The 15,364-nt window shown below is 38.5% G+C and overlaps 1 protein-coding gene across 4 annotated transcripts in view; it reads left to right on the forward strand.

The window, feature by feature from the left end:
• The window catches only part of LOC109302575 (cohesin subunit SA-2-like), a 97,761-nt gene that overhangs the window by 20,164 nt on the left and 62,233 nt on the right, over positions 1-15,364 (forward strand). For all 4 annotated transcript variants that reach the window (XM_019524168.1, XM_019524165.1, XM_019524167.1 and 1 more), the window contains exons 6-10: positions 6,365-6,436; positions 7,331-7,535; positions 8,171-8,322; positions 9,595-9,668; positions 10,292-10,415. In XM_019524168.1, coding sequence (XP_019379713.1) covers positions 6,365-6,436; positions 7,331-7,535; positions 8,171-8,322; positions 9,595-9,668; positions 10,292-10,415 — 627 coding nt within the window. The remainder of the gene's footprint in view (positions 1-6,364; positions 6,437-7,330; positions 7,536-8,170; positions 8,323-9,594; positions 9,669-10,291; positions 10,416-15,364) is intronic.

A 15,364-nucleotide genomic window follows, 5' to 3' on the forward strand; every position in this document is an offset into this window, starting at 1 on the left:
GCCCTGGTCCCTGCAGGCGGTGGTGACAGAGCAGGGGGGCAAGCGGCGGCAGAGTACTGGCCGAGGGGGGCGGAGGGGATGGTGAAGCAAGTTCTTCCTCCCCACCCTCATGGGAACTTTTGGCGGCATGGGGTGGTGGCACTCCGTCCCTCCCCAGTCATTCCTGACAGGCAATTGGCTAGTCTATTAAAATAATTTAAAGAAAATAATACATTGTGTCAGTGAGCTGCTACTAAAAACTCAAATTAATGGCAGATTTTCTTCTATATAAGGATGAAGGAAAACATCTAACTTTTGAGGTCAAGCTTAAAAAATATGGCACTATTTCATGTATTGGGGGTTTTACGTTGCAAGGCTTGTTGGAGGTATAGTATTGAATGCAAAGGATCAGCAAAGTCCTCACTGATCCTAATGCTGGATCCTAGTGTTGGAACCTAATGCTGAAAATGTAGCCGAGATGGAAGTAATTTAGAAGAGGATAATGAAGCAAACCTGAAACTTATACCATATGGCTGCTGTGCTCCTATGATGCTTCTTTTAGCCAAAGATTTAAGAACTCCAAGAAAAAAGGAAAATGTTGAAATTGAAAAATGCTTCTCTAACAACCTGTTTGCTTCAGCTTCACTGAACAGAGCTGGGAGATCTAAGTTAATTCTCCACTAAGATGTATGATAGAATTCAGTGGTTGACTGCTTTGAGCTATTTATTAAGAACTGGCCTATTCTGATGACCATATGTGACGAAAATCAAGACAAAATTGATGGATGGGTCACAGCTGAAGTAGTCAACATGGGACTAAAGAGAAATGTAGATGATATGCCGAATACACTGAAATGTATTTCCATAGTCTTGGATAAACTACAGAAAAATTGCTGCTGTATTGCTGTGGATGCCATTGAAATTTGGAAAGAACTTCAAAACATGTTACTATGGGGGCCTTGTTCTCCCCCCCCACACGTTCCTTCCCCACCGTGCCTCTTCCCTTCACAGACTTACCTGCAGGGAGCTGCTCTCCATGATGTTTGGCTGCATTCCTGTAAATTGGTTATCAGATTGGTATTGGCTGATATTGGGTTGGCTATCAGTATTGTCCAAGGAAATCTTTATCTGTCCACCCCTTATAAATATCCAACAGCAACGCTAAATTACAGGCAGTAAAGAAGTGGAGGAATCAAGCACTTACTCCACCTCATTCCCTTGTCAATATTTGTAACACAGAGTACCATGGTAGATGCCCAGTTGCTGAAGAGGAAGAGGCTGCTATGACATGGGCATTTACTAATCACTCGTCAGTCATGCCACCCATAATCAATGTCAGGGTGAACCATTCAAGCAGTATATGTTTGCTGAGGATGTTTTGAAGAGAGTTACATCACTGAACTGGTAGAAATCACTAACAAAGCACCTGGAACTAGAGTTTGTTGAAGGGCTAGACCAGCTTTTTTCAGTTGTAGCCTCTTCTGCAGATGCTGAACGAGTATGTTTTTATTTGGACTGTTTCATTCAAAGCTGAGAAATTTAATTGGGAGCTCAAAAAGCAGGAACGCTTGTTTTTTCTCTTCTAGCCTGTGGAAAAAAGGGGGAGGAGGATAAGATTGACAAGTTTTGAAAATTTGAAAGAAAAAAATGACTCATTTTAAAGAGATGTAAGCAAATAGGAACTTAAGCTCAAATTATTTTTACCTAGGCATTTTGGAAATTTACCCCAGAGTATTAAATTATTAGCTTAATTAATTAACCAGAGTTTATACTTCTAATACCATAACAGTAAATACTAGTGTTTAATACATTAGTTAGTTGTTAATGTGTACCATGTTTTGATTAATAAAAAAAAGTTTCTGTATCCAAAACATTAAAGTTATGTTTATGAAATTTGAAATGCTGGTTTTGCATGTTTAATTAAATTCAACTTGCCATCTTAATGCAACTTAATACAAATACGAGCAAAATTTAGTCATATAGTGAATAAGAAATATATTTTTCACCATTTTATAGTATACTAAAATGTAGGATTTCTAAAAATCCAAATATGTTAAGCTTTATATTTAAATATGTATATATTAAAAATATTACAAGCTATCTACAATAAAGGCCCTGTTATCCGGCATCCATGGGGAATGGGGGCTGCTGGTTAATCAAATATGCTGGTTATCTGAGACCTATACTTCTCTCCAGCCCAGCAGGTTGGAGGTGTCTTTGACTGTTTGGGCCGCTACCCCTCCCGCTGTGTCCAACGCACCAGGGCTTTCGCTCCCTGGCGTCAGTGTGCTGGGGGACAGGGAGAGAGGCCCCATGCAGGTTGCTTTGCCCTGGTCTGTGGTCCACGAGGAAGAAGTGGGACTTGGCTTACAGCGGCAAAACTGGAAGTGCCACAGTGGGACAGATGCTGGTTAATAGAGCATTCTGAATGGTAAATGCTGGATAACATAGCTTTTACTGTATATTTAAAAAAATTAACAAACAATGTATAGACTTTTGTTGTTTTTTAGAGAGAGGTTTATTTTCATTGGTTGATACAACAATTGAAACATGCTAATAATACAATTAAGTACACTTTTATATAATTTTGTGTGTGTTTGTGTATGTAGGAAATGTACCAAATTGACTGTAAAAACTAGTGTTAAATCAACATGCTTTAATTGTTACATCAGCTAATGAAAATAAACTTTTCTCTAAAAAACCAACAAAAATACAATGGGAAATTTGATTAAAAAATGAATAACTTAAATTAGGCCTTTGGGTTGCTGATTTAAATCAGTGATATAAATCAACTTGATGTAAATCAATCCACCCTGACTTTCTCATTTTGTTGATTATTTGAGTTTTATATAACCTTTTTTGACATGGTAACACTAATAATAATAATACATTCATGATTTCAAAATATTAAGCAAGTGATAATGATTTATGACATCTTACTGAAGTTCATTATCTTTAAAACTCCCGGCTGGCTCTCATTTATGTTGTCAGGCAAGGTTCTTTGGGTAGATGTGATATCATTATTATACCAATAAATAGTTGGAAAAACATGTTTGCACCCTTTGTCAGGCCTAGGGAGACTCTGTTGTGTGTGGTCCAAGGTACAAAAGAAGCTAATTTACAGCAAGCATGTCTGTGAAAATGCAAATGAATGGAAGTTAGGAAGATGATAGGAAGGGAGTGGGAAAGGGAGGGAAATGTGCTAAGGCATGCAAGTGGCCAGCTGGAGGCAGGTTACCTGGGGTATCAGATGTCAGGCAGGTTCTAATGTGTAATAAATCCAAAGTCTGTATTAAGTCCATGATTTTTTGTATCCAGTAGATCTATCAAGTGAAGTTTGTAGGCTCTTCTACTAAAGGTGTTTTGTAAGTTCCCTTTGAGGATTAGAACTGAGAGATCAGAGAGGGAGTGATTGTCTTGTGAGAAGTGTTCCCCCACAGCTATTTGGATATTTTTGTCTTTGATGGATTTTCGGTGCTCGTTCATTGTGGTGCACAGTTGTTGTTTGGTTCCTCCTGCATATTTTCCATCAGGGCATTTGGTGCACTGAATGAGTTATAGTACATTTCTGGAGATCCAGGAATGGTGATGGCACTGTTGTGGGGTGTAGTTATGGTGGGGGGTGGTGGAGATATGTTGGGAGCTTGGCTGTAGCACTCACGATAATAGTAGGCATTATCAAGGTGCAAGGAAGTGGTTAGTGTTGCCATCCTCCTCAGGTATATTGTTGCTTTGGAACCCTTTTCTTTTGGCCTGAGAAGGAGTTCTCTTAGAGGCTGAATACTGTGTCCTCTTAATAAAATAATAAATCAAACTTATATTTTCTGATGTGGGTTCTACAAATGGAACATTTTTTGCTTGAAAATACATTTCAGATTAGTACTTCTTGCACCAGATATTCCTCAAGCCCTTTGTTCTTTCTTGTAAGGTACCAGTAAATGGAAAAATCTGACTTTTTCAACCCTGACTTTAACTTTCCTAGAGTTCATACTCTTTTAATTCATAATATCAAATTATTAATGAATACTTTTATTAATTTATAATTATAATAATCATTGTGGGTAGTCCTTAACTTACTTGTATTTAAGTAGCCCTATTGAAAGGCATGAATCCAAAGTGACAGTTCCAGTCAGTTCATTATGTCAATTAAATCAGACATGTTGGGCAGGTGCTGGCAGGGTCAGGGCTACCAACTTGTTGAGGTGCTGCATTGCAACTTAACATTTTCAAATTGACCATGATTGTATTATTTAAGATCCAAAAGAGAAGTGTTTTTCAGCACAATTCTAAATACTTTAGTCATTGACTTTTTTTTCTTATTTCAGGACTGTGGTTTCCACATTAGAGTTCTGAAATACTATTTTTTCACTCTTGTTCTAATAAGAGAATAATTCCTAAAGAACCTTTAAATTACTTGTGCTGCCTGACATGCTTTTTTAGCAACTTCATCCAGCATTTTGACTTATTTCGTACTCATATGTTAGGCCTTGTTTTAAGCCATCATTTCTGCAGCAGGAATTATGTCTGAAGTGGCTCACTGTGTTTTTTGCTGCCTTGAACTGGCTGGAAAAACTGCTTGAAGAACAAACTGATTCCTAATTAAGCTGAATAACATTGAGCGATTTGTTGAGGGGAGAATTCTAGGACAATTATAATAGTCATTTGTACCACTGAGCATTGTTGACTCAACTGTAAGCTTGGCAGATAATAGTTAAATCTGCTAATCAAAACAATTCAGGAGTAATGGAAGTACAAAACTCTAGTAATATGGAGGTCCCTAGCACTTGCTGATGTATAGTAGTTTTGTTCGAGAGACTGGGTTTTTTTTGAGGCTGCAAGGAAATATTTATGGAATTAAGAAACAAAACAAATCTTTACAGCTGTGAACACTTGACCTGATCCTCCATTACTGTGCAGATAAAATGCTTACTGAAAGCTGTATAGACAAGATATGGGATTAAGTTTTATAGTAATATGCCTGGACTTCATTGGAAGAAATTAAGCTTTAGGTAAAGTAGATACGTTTGAGACATCAGCGTAGGTCACATGTTTTTCATCGGTTGATGTAACAATTAAAGCATGTTGATTTACAACTAAATACAGTTTTTATACACACACACATTTTATATTTTGTGTGTGTGTGTAAATTACTGTTTGTGTACATAGGAAATGTACCAAATCTACTTTAAAAACGGTATTTAGTTTTAAATCAACATGCTTTAATTGTTATATTAACCAAATGAAAATCAACTTTTGTTAAAAAACAACAACAAAAATACAGTGGAAAAGTTGATTTAAAAAAAACTCCCAAAAGAATGATTTAATTTAGGCTTTTGGCTTGCTGATTTCAATCAATGATTGAAACCAATTTGATTTAAATCAGTCCACCCAGACTTTTGTCCTCATTGTATGTCTTCTCCTCTTTCTTTCTATAACATCTCCTTTCTTGCAATAGCTCTTTGTCTTCTTGTTAACTGTATTTCCCACCCCCATTAGTGGTAAAGTGGATAACACTGACCTCTAAAAGTAAAACCAAATGGTAGTGGAAACACTCCATCAGTGAGATTAATGAGGACCTGGGGAGTTCACACTTCTAAACTGTTGTCTTGAATAAATAACTGTGGATTTAGTGAATTGCACCAAATGGCACTTGATTTGCCTTTGTAAGATTTTAATTGCAGAGGCACAAACTTAACTTTATTTTTAAATGCAAATTTAGATTTTGTGCAGTCTTTGTATTATACTGTGGCAAAGGCCTATATTATGTAGGCCTCATGTTTGAGATCCTTTTTCTTGGTTCACTTGCAGATATAATTTGGCCAAATGTTCAAGAGTGGGATTTAGAAATGTTGCTGATTTGCCAGAGGGATTACTTAGTTATGACTGGAGATTTTGAAATATGGCTAGCACATATGAACATATTTGTACTCCCGTGAATTGGGATTTTCCTGGTGGGTTTTTTTTTTTATTTTTACTGTGCTAAGTCAGATGGTTGGTATCTAATAAGTATTTAGACAACTGGGGAAAAGTTCTGTATCTTTCTCTCAGAGTATAGAGGACTGAACTCTGCATGTTTTGGTTGACAAAGTTTATGCAAAGCTTGCCATAACTGGAGTGACAATTTTTAAATAAAAACGCGTTGGACTTGTACTGAAGCATGTGATAGTTGTAGCTAAAAGCAAACCAAGTGGAAAAAGATAAGATATTACTGAGTGTGCTGTGATATGCAGGGGTGTATAATAAATACAAGCTCAAGCTTAAATGGCATTTTAAACCTTGGCATACAATGTGCATTGTGTGTGTATTTTTTTAAGCATTTAAAATCTTTCAAAATGACTTCTGTGCTTCATCAAAAGTCCTTACAATTATGTCTCTCACAATATAGGAAACAGGGTTGCAGTACAAGAAATTCATGGCATATCCTTGGATTCTGACGGTTACTTGGCCAGTGGACATGGTAAAACAAGACCTTTTACTCAAATTTCCTTTTAACTCTTTGAGTACTGGTGCAACTTCAAAGTAGCTTTAGATGAATGCTCTTGATTTTAAGCGTGACCACAAGGTGCACCCAGGGGCTTCAGAAGGAATTGAAAAGGCTCAGCATCTTCATTCAGCCTTTTATCACATGCAGTAAATGTATGACATTTCTGTAGTTTTTTTTTTAATTGGCTGTGTTGAAATCCAAGACCAGTACCTGAGTGTGTTGTTTTTGTTTTTTTTTTCTCTTTCCAGCTGGCTTTAATTTATGTTTGTTACCTCTCCCTCTCACTTCTTGCCCACAAATACCTCAAAAACAATTTTTCTAGATTTACATTACCACTGCAGAGTAACTGAATACCCCATACTCAGCAACAAGTCTATCCAAATGGAACATGCTCTCTACAATTTATGTCTTTTTTCTATTGACTGTAGTTGTTGTGTCTCCAGGAGAGATGCCGTGGTTATTCCACAAAGGGCTGCAAATCCTCTTACGCCACTAGTTATGCACAACATAATTTACACTTCTTCTGTGGTAGGGATCTGTAACAGATTGGTTCTTAAGGTGTTTTATCCTTACTGTCACTCTTTACTGCAGTCACCTCTGTGAATATGGGAGCCAGAGGTGTTTTCTAAAATGGTGAGGTTACAGCCCCATGAGGGCTTTAAAGGTTAACATGGTCTCCTTCATTAAACAGGAGAACTTCTGCCTGAACTGGTGAGAAACTGTAACAAAAACCGAAATGGGACCGTCCTTTTACAGATCCAAATGGAGAGAAATTCAAGCAGCAAATAGGCTGGCCATTTCAAAATAAATGTGTTTTTTTTTTTTTTATACTTCTTCTCTTTTCCCCTACCCTTCCTTTCCCTGTAGGACAACGAAGACTATCCCCTCATCAAGCCAGGACCCTACTGGAAGAAGTTCAAAGCCAATTTCTGCGAGTTCACTGCAGTGCTGATCCAGCAGTGCCAGTGCAGCATCCTTTATGATAGTTACCTAATGGACACAGTCATCTCGCTGCTCACAGGGCTAGCAGACTCAATGGTCAGAGCATTTAGGCACACCAGCACTTTAGCAGGTAAACATACCTCCCATTGCTGCCACTAGAGTTTTAATGATTAACGTGGTAAAAGAAACAAAGTGATCAAAAGTCAAAGGACTGTCAGCTTTGTAAGGCAGAGATTGTCTTTCTTTGTGTCTTGATAGTACCTAGCATGTTATAGTTGTGTCTGTAATATAAATAACTCACTTCAGCATGCATCGGACAGAAATGTAGATGTGGTAGGGTTAGACTTCGGGCTTTAGGTAAAGCAGATGTGTTGAAGACTTCAGCACCCCAAAATTCTGTTTTGTGAAAGGAACTAGGAATACAGATTGTTTGCACAGTGGGTAAGGTGCATTTCAGTATTTAGCAACATCTCTTGTAACTGTTGAGATAATAAATCATTGCCTTTCATATTTAGTCTTCTTTCTCTAGTTCTCCCTTCCTACAAAAATTGATATGAAAGGGATTGTCTTATTTTCTATTTTTTTGCTTATTAGAATGTCTTACTAAAATTGTCATTTAGGAGGAAATCCTCTGACACAAATAGGTTTTTTTTTAATTTAGCAGGAATAGTGTTAATTTGATTTTTAAATGCTTTTTGGCAAAAAGGTGACTTTTATGTGGCATATCAGCTGAGTTTTATTTGCCTGGCTTCTCCTCCGTTTCAGCTTTGAAGCTTCTGACAGCTCTTGTAAGAGTACGTCTGAATCTTGATGTCAGTAAACATAATACTCAAAGGCTGTATGAGGTGGAGAAGAATAGGATTACTGGCAAGAGGACCGACTGCAGGTTGGATCAGCTAGAGAGAAAAAGGAAAGAGGTTGGCTTACTTTTTTAGTTGGGGAACTGGGTGAAGATGTAAGAATAGAGGTGGCTGGTGGCTTACTCAGGGATGATGTAATTTTTTGAGCTGTATGGAGGTGATACTTCCTAAGCATCCTCAGTGGTGTGCTGTTAAGGTTTTGTTTTAATGGGCTCAGTACTGTGGTAATGCATTCAAACAGAAATGTTTGAGGCAAATACTTGAGCTATGTACTATTCTTCGAGATTTCTGTTCTGGTACTTGTCTCTTTAAATTGGATATGATGGGTCCGTGAACTGTCTTTTTTTTTGTACATGGCTCTGTTTGCAGCAGTAGTTTTGACATGCATGTGTGCAAAACGGAGTTCCCACAAACTGTAAATCAAACTGTAGATCTTTTGCTCAAGTTTTACTTTGGACTTTGTCCAAGTGAAAGCTGAATGAAAATGCATGAAGGATTGTGGGATTTATCTTTTTATGAACAAAGGATTCTTAAAATGCCATGCGATTCCAGTTTAAAGTAAGGGTCATATGTCTCCTGCTACCCAGCCTCCATTTCCTTCCCTGTTACTTTCCCAACACCCCTTCACCACACAAACTCATTATCTTCTGAGGGCTGAGGTAGGTTTATACTATACAGACATGAACCCAGTCTTTACTCCACTGAGCTCACATTGAAATATCTCAGGGCAGTCTTTGAACTGCCTTGTGGGTATGGCTGTTCTGTAAGAAGAGGTAGCTTCTGTAGTGAAAGGTGGCTGGCTGGGGGGAAATACAGCTCACGGCTATTCTGAGCTTCATGATCCTGGTCGCTTGAGCCAACAAAGAAAGAAATGGCACCTTTTTATTGCACAGAATTGATTGCTTTTTACCAAATTATCTTTTTCAGGGCTTGGTGAAAATGCAGTTGTCCATTTCCTAGCTTACCTATCCCCTGCCATCAGTCCAGATTCATTAATAGACTATACACTGGCCATATAATGGGGTGTACCACTCCTTCCATGTATTACAAGGACAAGACTTCTCTTTCTGCCAGACATCTTGTGTGATATATCTTCGTTCCTGGATTGTAGTTGGTACCCGATGACCTTTCATTTTGATGTAGCAATACAAAGGCAAAACCCTGGTGTACTTGGGGTGCACTCCTATTTACTTGTGGCACCAATTTAAAATAAATATTGGGGATTTGCACCAGTGTAATGATATGAGAGGGGTGCAGATTTTCCCTAGTATGAAAGGGGTTTCTGGACCCCCTACTCAGAGAACATTCCATTCTTTTTTTGTGTTTCAGTGTGAGCAGAAACCCCTGGAAATACAGAATATGATGAATGCAATTTTCAAAGGGACATTTTTACAACGTTATCGGTAAGAATAATAATAGTACCCAAAGACCCTCCACTCCCACCATACAAATGCTAAATGCTAAGCTAATGCATAGGAAGATACTCTTCTTTTCTTGAAGCTTAAAATTCAGCTCAGCTTTCAGGAACAAAAGGTATAAAAATGAATCTGTAAAGCATATGTACACACCTTAAGGGAATCTTTTATATATTGTTTAGATGCTAAGTCCAGCATAAATCCAAGGGGCAGTTAGAGTTCCAAACAAAGCATTTAAGACTGAATTGTTTGAACAAACTGATTTTGGTTAAGAAAATGACCTTGGTATGTATTGTCATTCACACTGCTTTTCTTTTCTCCCTCCTGGCAAGAGAGCAGTAAGTTTTATAGCTGAAACATCTTCCCAGCTTCAAAATAATTGTAATGAGAAATTTAGAGATAAAAGCAGGTCCTTTAAGTAATAGCAGATTCTCTGTGGGGTATATAGATTAAAGACACAGTTTACACATTAATATATGGATACATGAAATGCTACAAGGAGCAGTTCTGAATATTTACAACTTGTGGTTTTTGTACTGGGGAAAAATAATTAAATTGATACTTTTGGGCATTTATGAATTGGTTTACAACACACTTGTATAATTTTACAGTGATGTGATTCCTGAGATCCGGGCTATTTGCATTGAAGAAATTGGTAGCTGGATGAAAATGTACCCTGATACATTCTTAAATGATAGTTACTTGAAATATATTGGATGGATGCTTTATGATAAGGTGAGGTTGTATTCTTCTTTCTATATTCTAACTGAAAAGTTACTTTTTTTGAGACGAGCTTCAAAGTTTATATAAATAAATGCTTCCTTCTCCAACTTCACATTTTTTTCCTTCACTAAATAATGGAGACCATTTACATTTCTCAGCCTTAACCACTAAGTTTTGTGATAAATGTATAATAGTCATCCATAGTTTGTATGTATAGCTGTGTGTGCGCGTGCTAGTTTTATAGACCATTCATTTTTCAATTACAAATAAAGACCTGAAATATTTTTAGAAATATGTAATTGTTGCTATCATTTGCTTCATGCAGTAAGTACCATATTTATTTGAACACAAGACAAGTTTTTCCCCCCAATTGGCACTGCTCAGTATGTGTGTGTAGTCCAGATACTTCCCACTAATTAGCCCCCACTCAACTGGAACTAGGTGTTCTTGTCATAATTCCTGGGATTCTGCAAAACTTTGCATGCAGATGAGGTGCAGGGCAACCTGGCCCTGCTTTACCTCATGTAGGCCAGGGCCATACTAATCACATGTAACAGGTTGAGAGAGGGGGCAACAGAGAGATTCTAGGTAAACTGTTTGAGGCCCTGTTTGATATTTTCAGACATTTAAGGCTGGTGAAGAAACAGGAATCATTGAAAAAGGGAAAGAAAGGCATAGCTCAGCAGTGGGAGTTAAGAAGCAATAAAAATGTATGCAGTGCTGTGGCCTAGTAGGACTTGAAAGAGTGCGCGGTGAGGGGGACTACACATAAGGGGCCCTACCTTATGTCTTATTCAAATGGGCTGCACTAACACATCCTTGTGGCAGACTCCCATTTGCATGTTTCTCCAATTTGGACCATTTTTTTATAGTTATGTTCAATGGGTGCATCTATATGTGCACTTTACTGTAGAGAAGACTAATTGGCTCTGCAGTAAAGTGTCACAGTCTACATGTGTGCTGGTATTATGGCACAGTACATTAACTCTGCCATAAATAGTACTGTCAGAGGCAGTACTGTCTTATGGGGGGGTTATTTACTATACTGAAATGCACATATAGACTGAAATGCATACATAGACTGTGATGGGGCCACTGGGGCATGAGGGAGCTAAAGTCTGTGGGCTGCCTGCCAGCTAGTCACATAACTGTAGGTTCTGCCCTTGTGCACTAGCCAGCCCCTCCACCACCAGACAGCGCCACCCGGAGTCTGGGGCTGACCCCCCTGAACCTGTTACCAGCCCAGGGGTTCTCTGCCCCAGCTCATAGTGCTGCTGTCTTGGGCGCATGTGTAGGCATTGCAACTGGGAGCAGTGTACTCCAGCTGAAAATGCTCCGGGATTTACTGCATCACCTTAATTTCATGTGTAGATGCTCCCAGTGTTAGCTGCATTTAAGCAGCTTCATAGCTGGCTTTCATTGCTCAGGACATACTGCTGTTGTCAGAAGTTTAATGATAGATGGTGTATTTAGTGAAATTTCCTTGTATGCAATCGTAAGACAAGGGGCTTTTCTTCTCATACTAATTGGAGGGAAAAACCTCAGCTTGTATTCAAGTAAATATGATAAATATTTCTAGAAAAGGTCTTTATTTCCGAACAATTGTAGCCTATGTTTTAAAATATAATGATAAAATAAAATGATAACGATTATGTTCTAGTTTAGGTTTAAATTGTTTTTAATTACCTTCCTCTATTTAAAATAATCTTTTCCCTTCGTTTCTCAACTCCAGTGACATTTTCCCCTTTACATTTATCAACTTTTTCTGCACTGAGTTGAGAGGAGCAGTATGTTTCTCTCTTTAAAAAAATTAACTGCGTGCTTTTCATTCCCGACTTGCCAATGATGATTAATTATAGGAAGAAGGATATATTTACCATGAATGGTTAATTATTCCTTTCCAGGAATATACTTCTGCAGGTCACCCTTTAAAATAAAACATGAATTATTTAGTTTCCCTTTATAAGTAGTAAAACACCTCTCCTTTTGCATTAAGATTATAGAGTATGTTGTAGTTCTTTTTATAGAAGTTTAGTTCAGTGAAAAGACAGTAGAGGGAGCACAAAGCATCTTGTTTTTTTTTAAAGCAGTGATTTAGATGTTGTTAAAAAAAATAATCTACCAACCATGACCTTCTGCCCCACAAAGTCCAGAGACTTTTCAGATGAGAGCACAGTTTTGGAAGGCATGCCCATTTTGGAAATCTTTCAAATTAAAAAATAACATGTCCATTTTTTTTGGGTGTTGGTTATAGCCATGTTTGTCTAAGGACATAAGCAGACAAGGCTCTTTGGGTAAAGTGATATCTTTATTAGACCAAGTAAATAGTTGGAAAAATTTGTTCTTTATAAGCTTTTGGGCACAGACACACTTCTTTGGGCGTAGGGAGAGTCTGCTGAGAGTCTACTGATGTTTGTGTGCTGTCCTGCGGGGAATAGAAGCTTAAGCAATATGCAAAATGCAGGTCAGTGAAATGCAAATGCATGGCAGGGAAGCTTAGAGGGGATAGGAGTAGGTAGGTGCAAGACAGGTAGGTTGTTTGGGGAGAGGAGAAGAGGGGAATGTTGACCAATGGTAAAATGTAGAGAGTTACCTGGGGTTATCAGATGGCAGGCAAGTTATAATGTGCCATAAATCCAGTGTTTATATTCTGTCCATGATTTTTTGTATCTAGTAGGTTTATAAGTGAAGTTCATAGGTTCATCTATGAAAGATGTTTTGTAAATTCCCTTTGAGGATTAGAGAGATTTGAGAGAGAAAGCAGTTGTCTTATGAGAAATGTGCACCTACAGGTAATTGGGTATTTTTGTCTTTGATAGATTTTTCGTGTGCTTTCATTCTGGTACACAGCTGTTATTTGGTTTCTCCTACGTAGTTTCCATCAGGGCATTTTGTTGTTGTTGCTGGAACGTGACTTCTCTTGCAGTACAGTATGGTGAAATTTTAGAAAAGTTGGTGTCTTTTAAATGGAGTGCGCAGCAAATCTGCTGGCTTTTACATGAGACTGGAAGCAGCTTTTTCAAATCTGGAAGTAACTGCTGAAGCAAGACTAAGTGAGATAAAATAAGATCTGGATTGCATTTCCAATCACATGTCTGATAAAATGACAACATTCTATTGCATTCCAGGCTGTGACTTAAGCAGTAAACCATTGTTAAATCACAGAATCCTCAACAAAATAAGAGTAGTGCACTTTGGGGGCTGTGACAGAAATGTATTTATAATAATCTACATTTTATTCCCCACTTACCTTCCTCCCCACCCTTTCCCAGCATTTTTCCTTAAAAATATTGTACACCATTTTTGGTAGGGATGAGTGATAGATACCAACACCTCCCAGAGCAAGTTTCCCTTAGAGCATAAGCTTAGAGACATTTACTAAGCCGTTTAGGCCCCCAAATATACTAAGCACAAAATATTCACAAAAATGTATTGAGTATAGGAAAACATAAATCAGATAATCTATAGCTTTCCAAAGTAACCTTCAGCTTTCCCTTTTCATTTTTTTTTTTAAATTTATTGTTTGGTCTTCAGAGGTTGATTCTAATCTAAATGGCTCCTGTTTGCCACAGAGATGCCATTTTAACATGACATTTCTATAGGAAGACTTAATTCTGGGATAGAAATTGTTTCCTATATCCAGCAGTGCGTTCTGAATTCATGCCTCTTAGCAGAGCTGAGTTCAAAATAGAATACGACTGTTTCCCTGTGCTCATCTAGTAAGAACTGAGGAACAACATCCCAAGGGGGTAACTTTTTGCTGAAATATCTTCACTAGTTTATTTTTGCCTTCTATAAAGAATTAATTGTTTGCTTTTTAATGAGGGACAGTCCTTAATAAAAAAGTTAAATACAGAATCTGGCAACTGTGTTCAATAAAAACACCTGCTTAATTAACCCACTTGCCTATTGGCCTGTTTCTCAAACTAGGGCACCTGAGGATTCATTTGGAGCTCAAAGAAACACTTAGTTGTCTACTGTGGGTTTTTTGGCTAGCAAGTACTAATGTGAACAGTTGGATATGGAAGAGGAGGGATAGGCAGTGGAGAAAAAAATCTAGGCTAGGGTAAGGGCAGCTGAGGAATGAAGAGGAGCAGGAGTAGGGACAGAAATAGTAAGGAAAGTAAAATGTGCACAGTTTGCACATGCTTAGCACATCCATGTCTCAGTGCAGCTTTTTACCTATGTGGGGGTGTTGAGTGCATCTCTTTCTAGAATATGAAGAAATCTTGGTAGAGGCGATATATTTTATTAGACCAACTAAATAGCCTCTCTGAGATGAAAACTTCATAACGTTTACCAAAAAACAAAAATCTAACACCCACGGAGCTGGAGAATCCCACCCCTGCCTTTTGTTTGAGCTGAATTTGCATACCTGGAAAACAACCTCTACACAACAGAACTGCCTCAGCTAGGAGATGTATTCTATCAACCCTCTCTCCTGTGCAATAGAAAATATCGTACCAAGAAGGAAGAAAAATTCAACCCCTGTTTGCCATCAGACACCAACTGCAGCTACGATCCCCGCTCTCCCCAAGACAAAACGTAAGGTGTTTGTTGTGGGAGACTCCATCCTGAGGGGGACTGAGGGGGCAATCTGCCTCCTCGACCCCTTAGTCCAGGAGGTCTGCTGCTTCTCAAGGGCCCACATTGGGGACATTGCGGAGAAGATCCCAAAGTTCCTCTGGCCCACAGACCACTATCCTATGCTCCTTATTCATGTGGGCACCAATGACACGGCTTGGAGCGCTCCCAGCTGGGTCATGAGGCACTATAGGGATTTGGGAGCGGGGCTAAAGTTTCTGGGGGCACAGGTGGCGTTCTCGTCGATCCTCCCAGTCTTGGGCTATGGGCTGAGGAGGGAGAAGAGGATCCAGGTAGTGAACCAAAGACTGTGGCGCTGGTGTCATCGGGAAGGCTTTGGCTTCCATGACCACAGCCCGCTCTTTGGCAAGAGAGGC

Source organism: Gavialis gangeticus, unplaced genomic scaffold (genome assembly GCF_001723915.1).
Source record: "Gavialis gangeticus isolate Ggan-Ray unplaced genomic scaffold, GavGan_comp1, whole genome shotgun sequence".
In the NCBI taxonomy this organism is placed as follows: domain Eukaryota; kingdom Metazoa; phylum Chordata; order Crocodylia; family Gavialidae; genus Gavialis; species Gavialis gangeticus.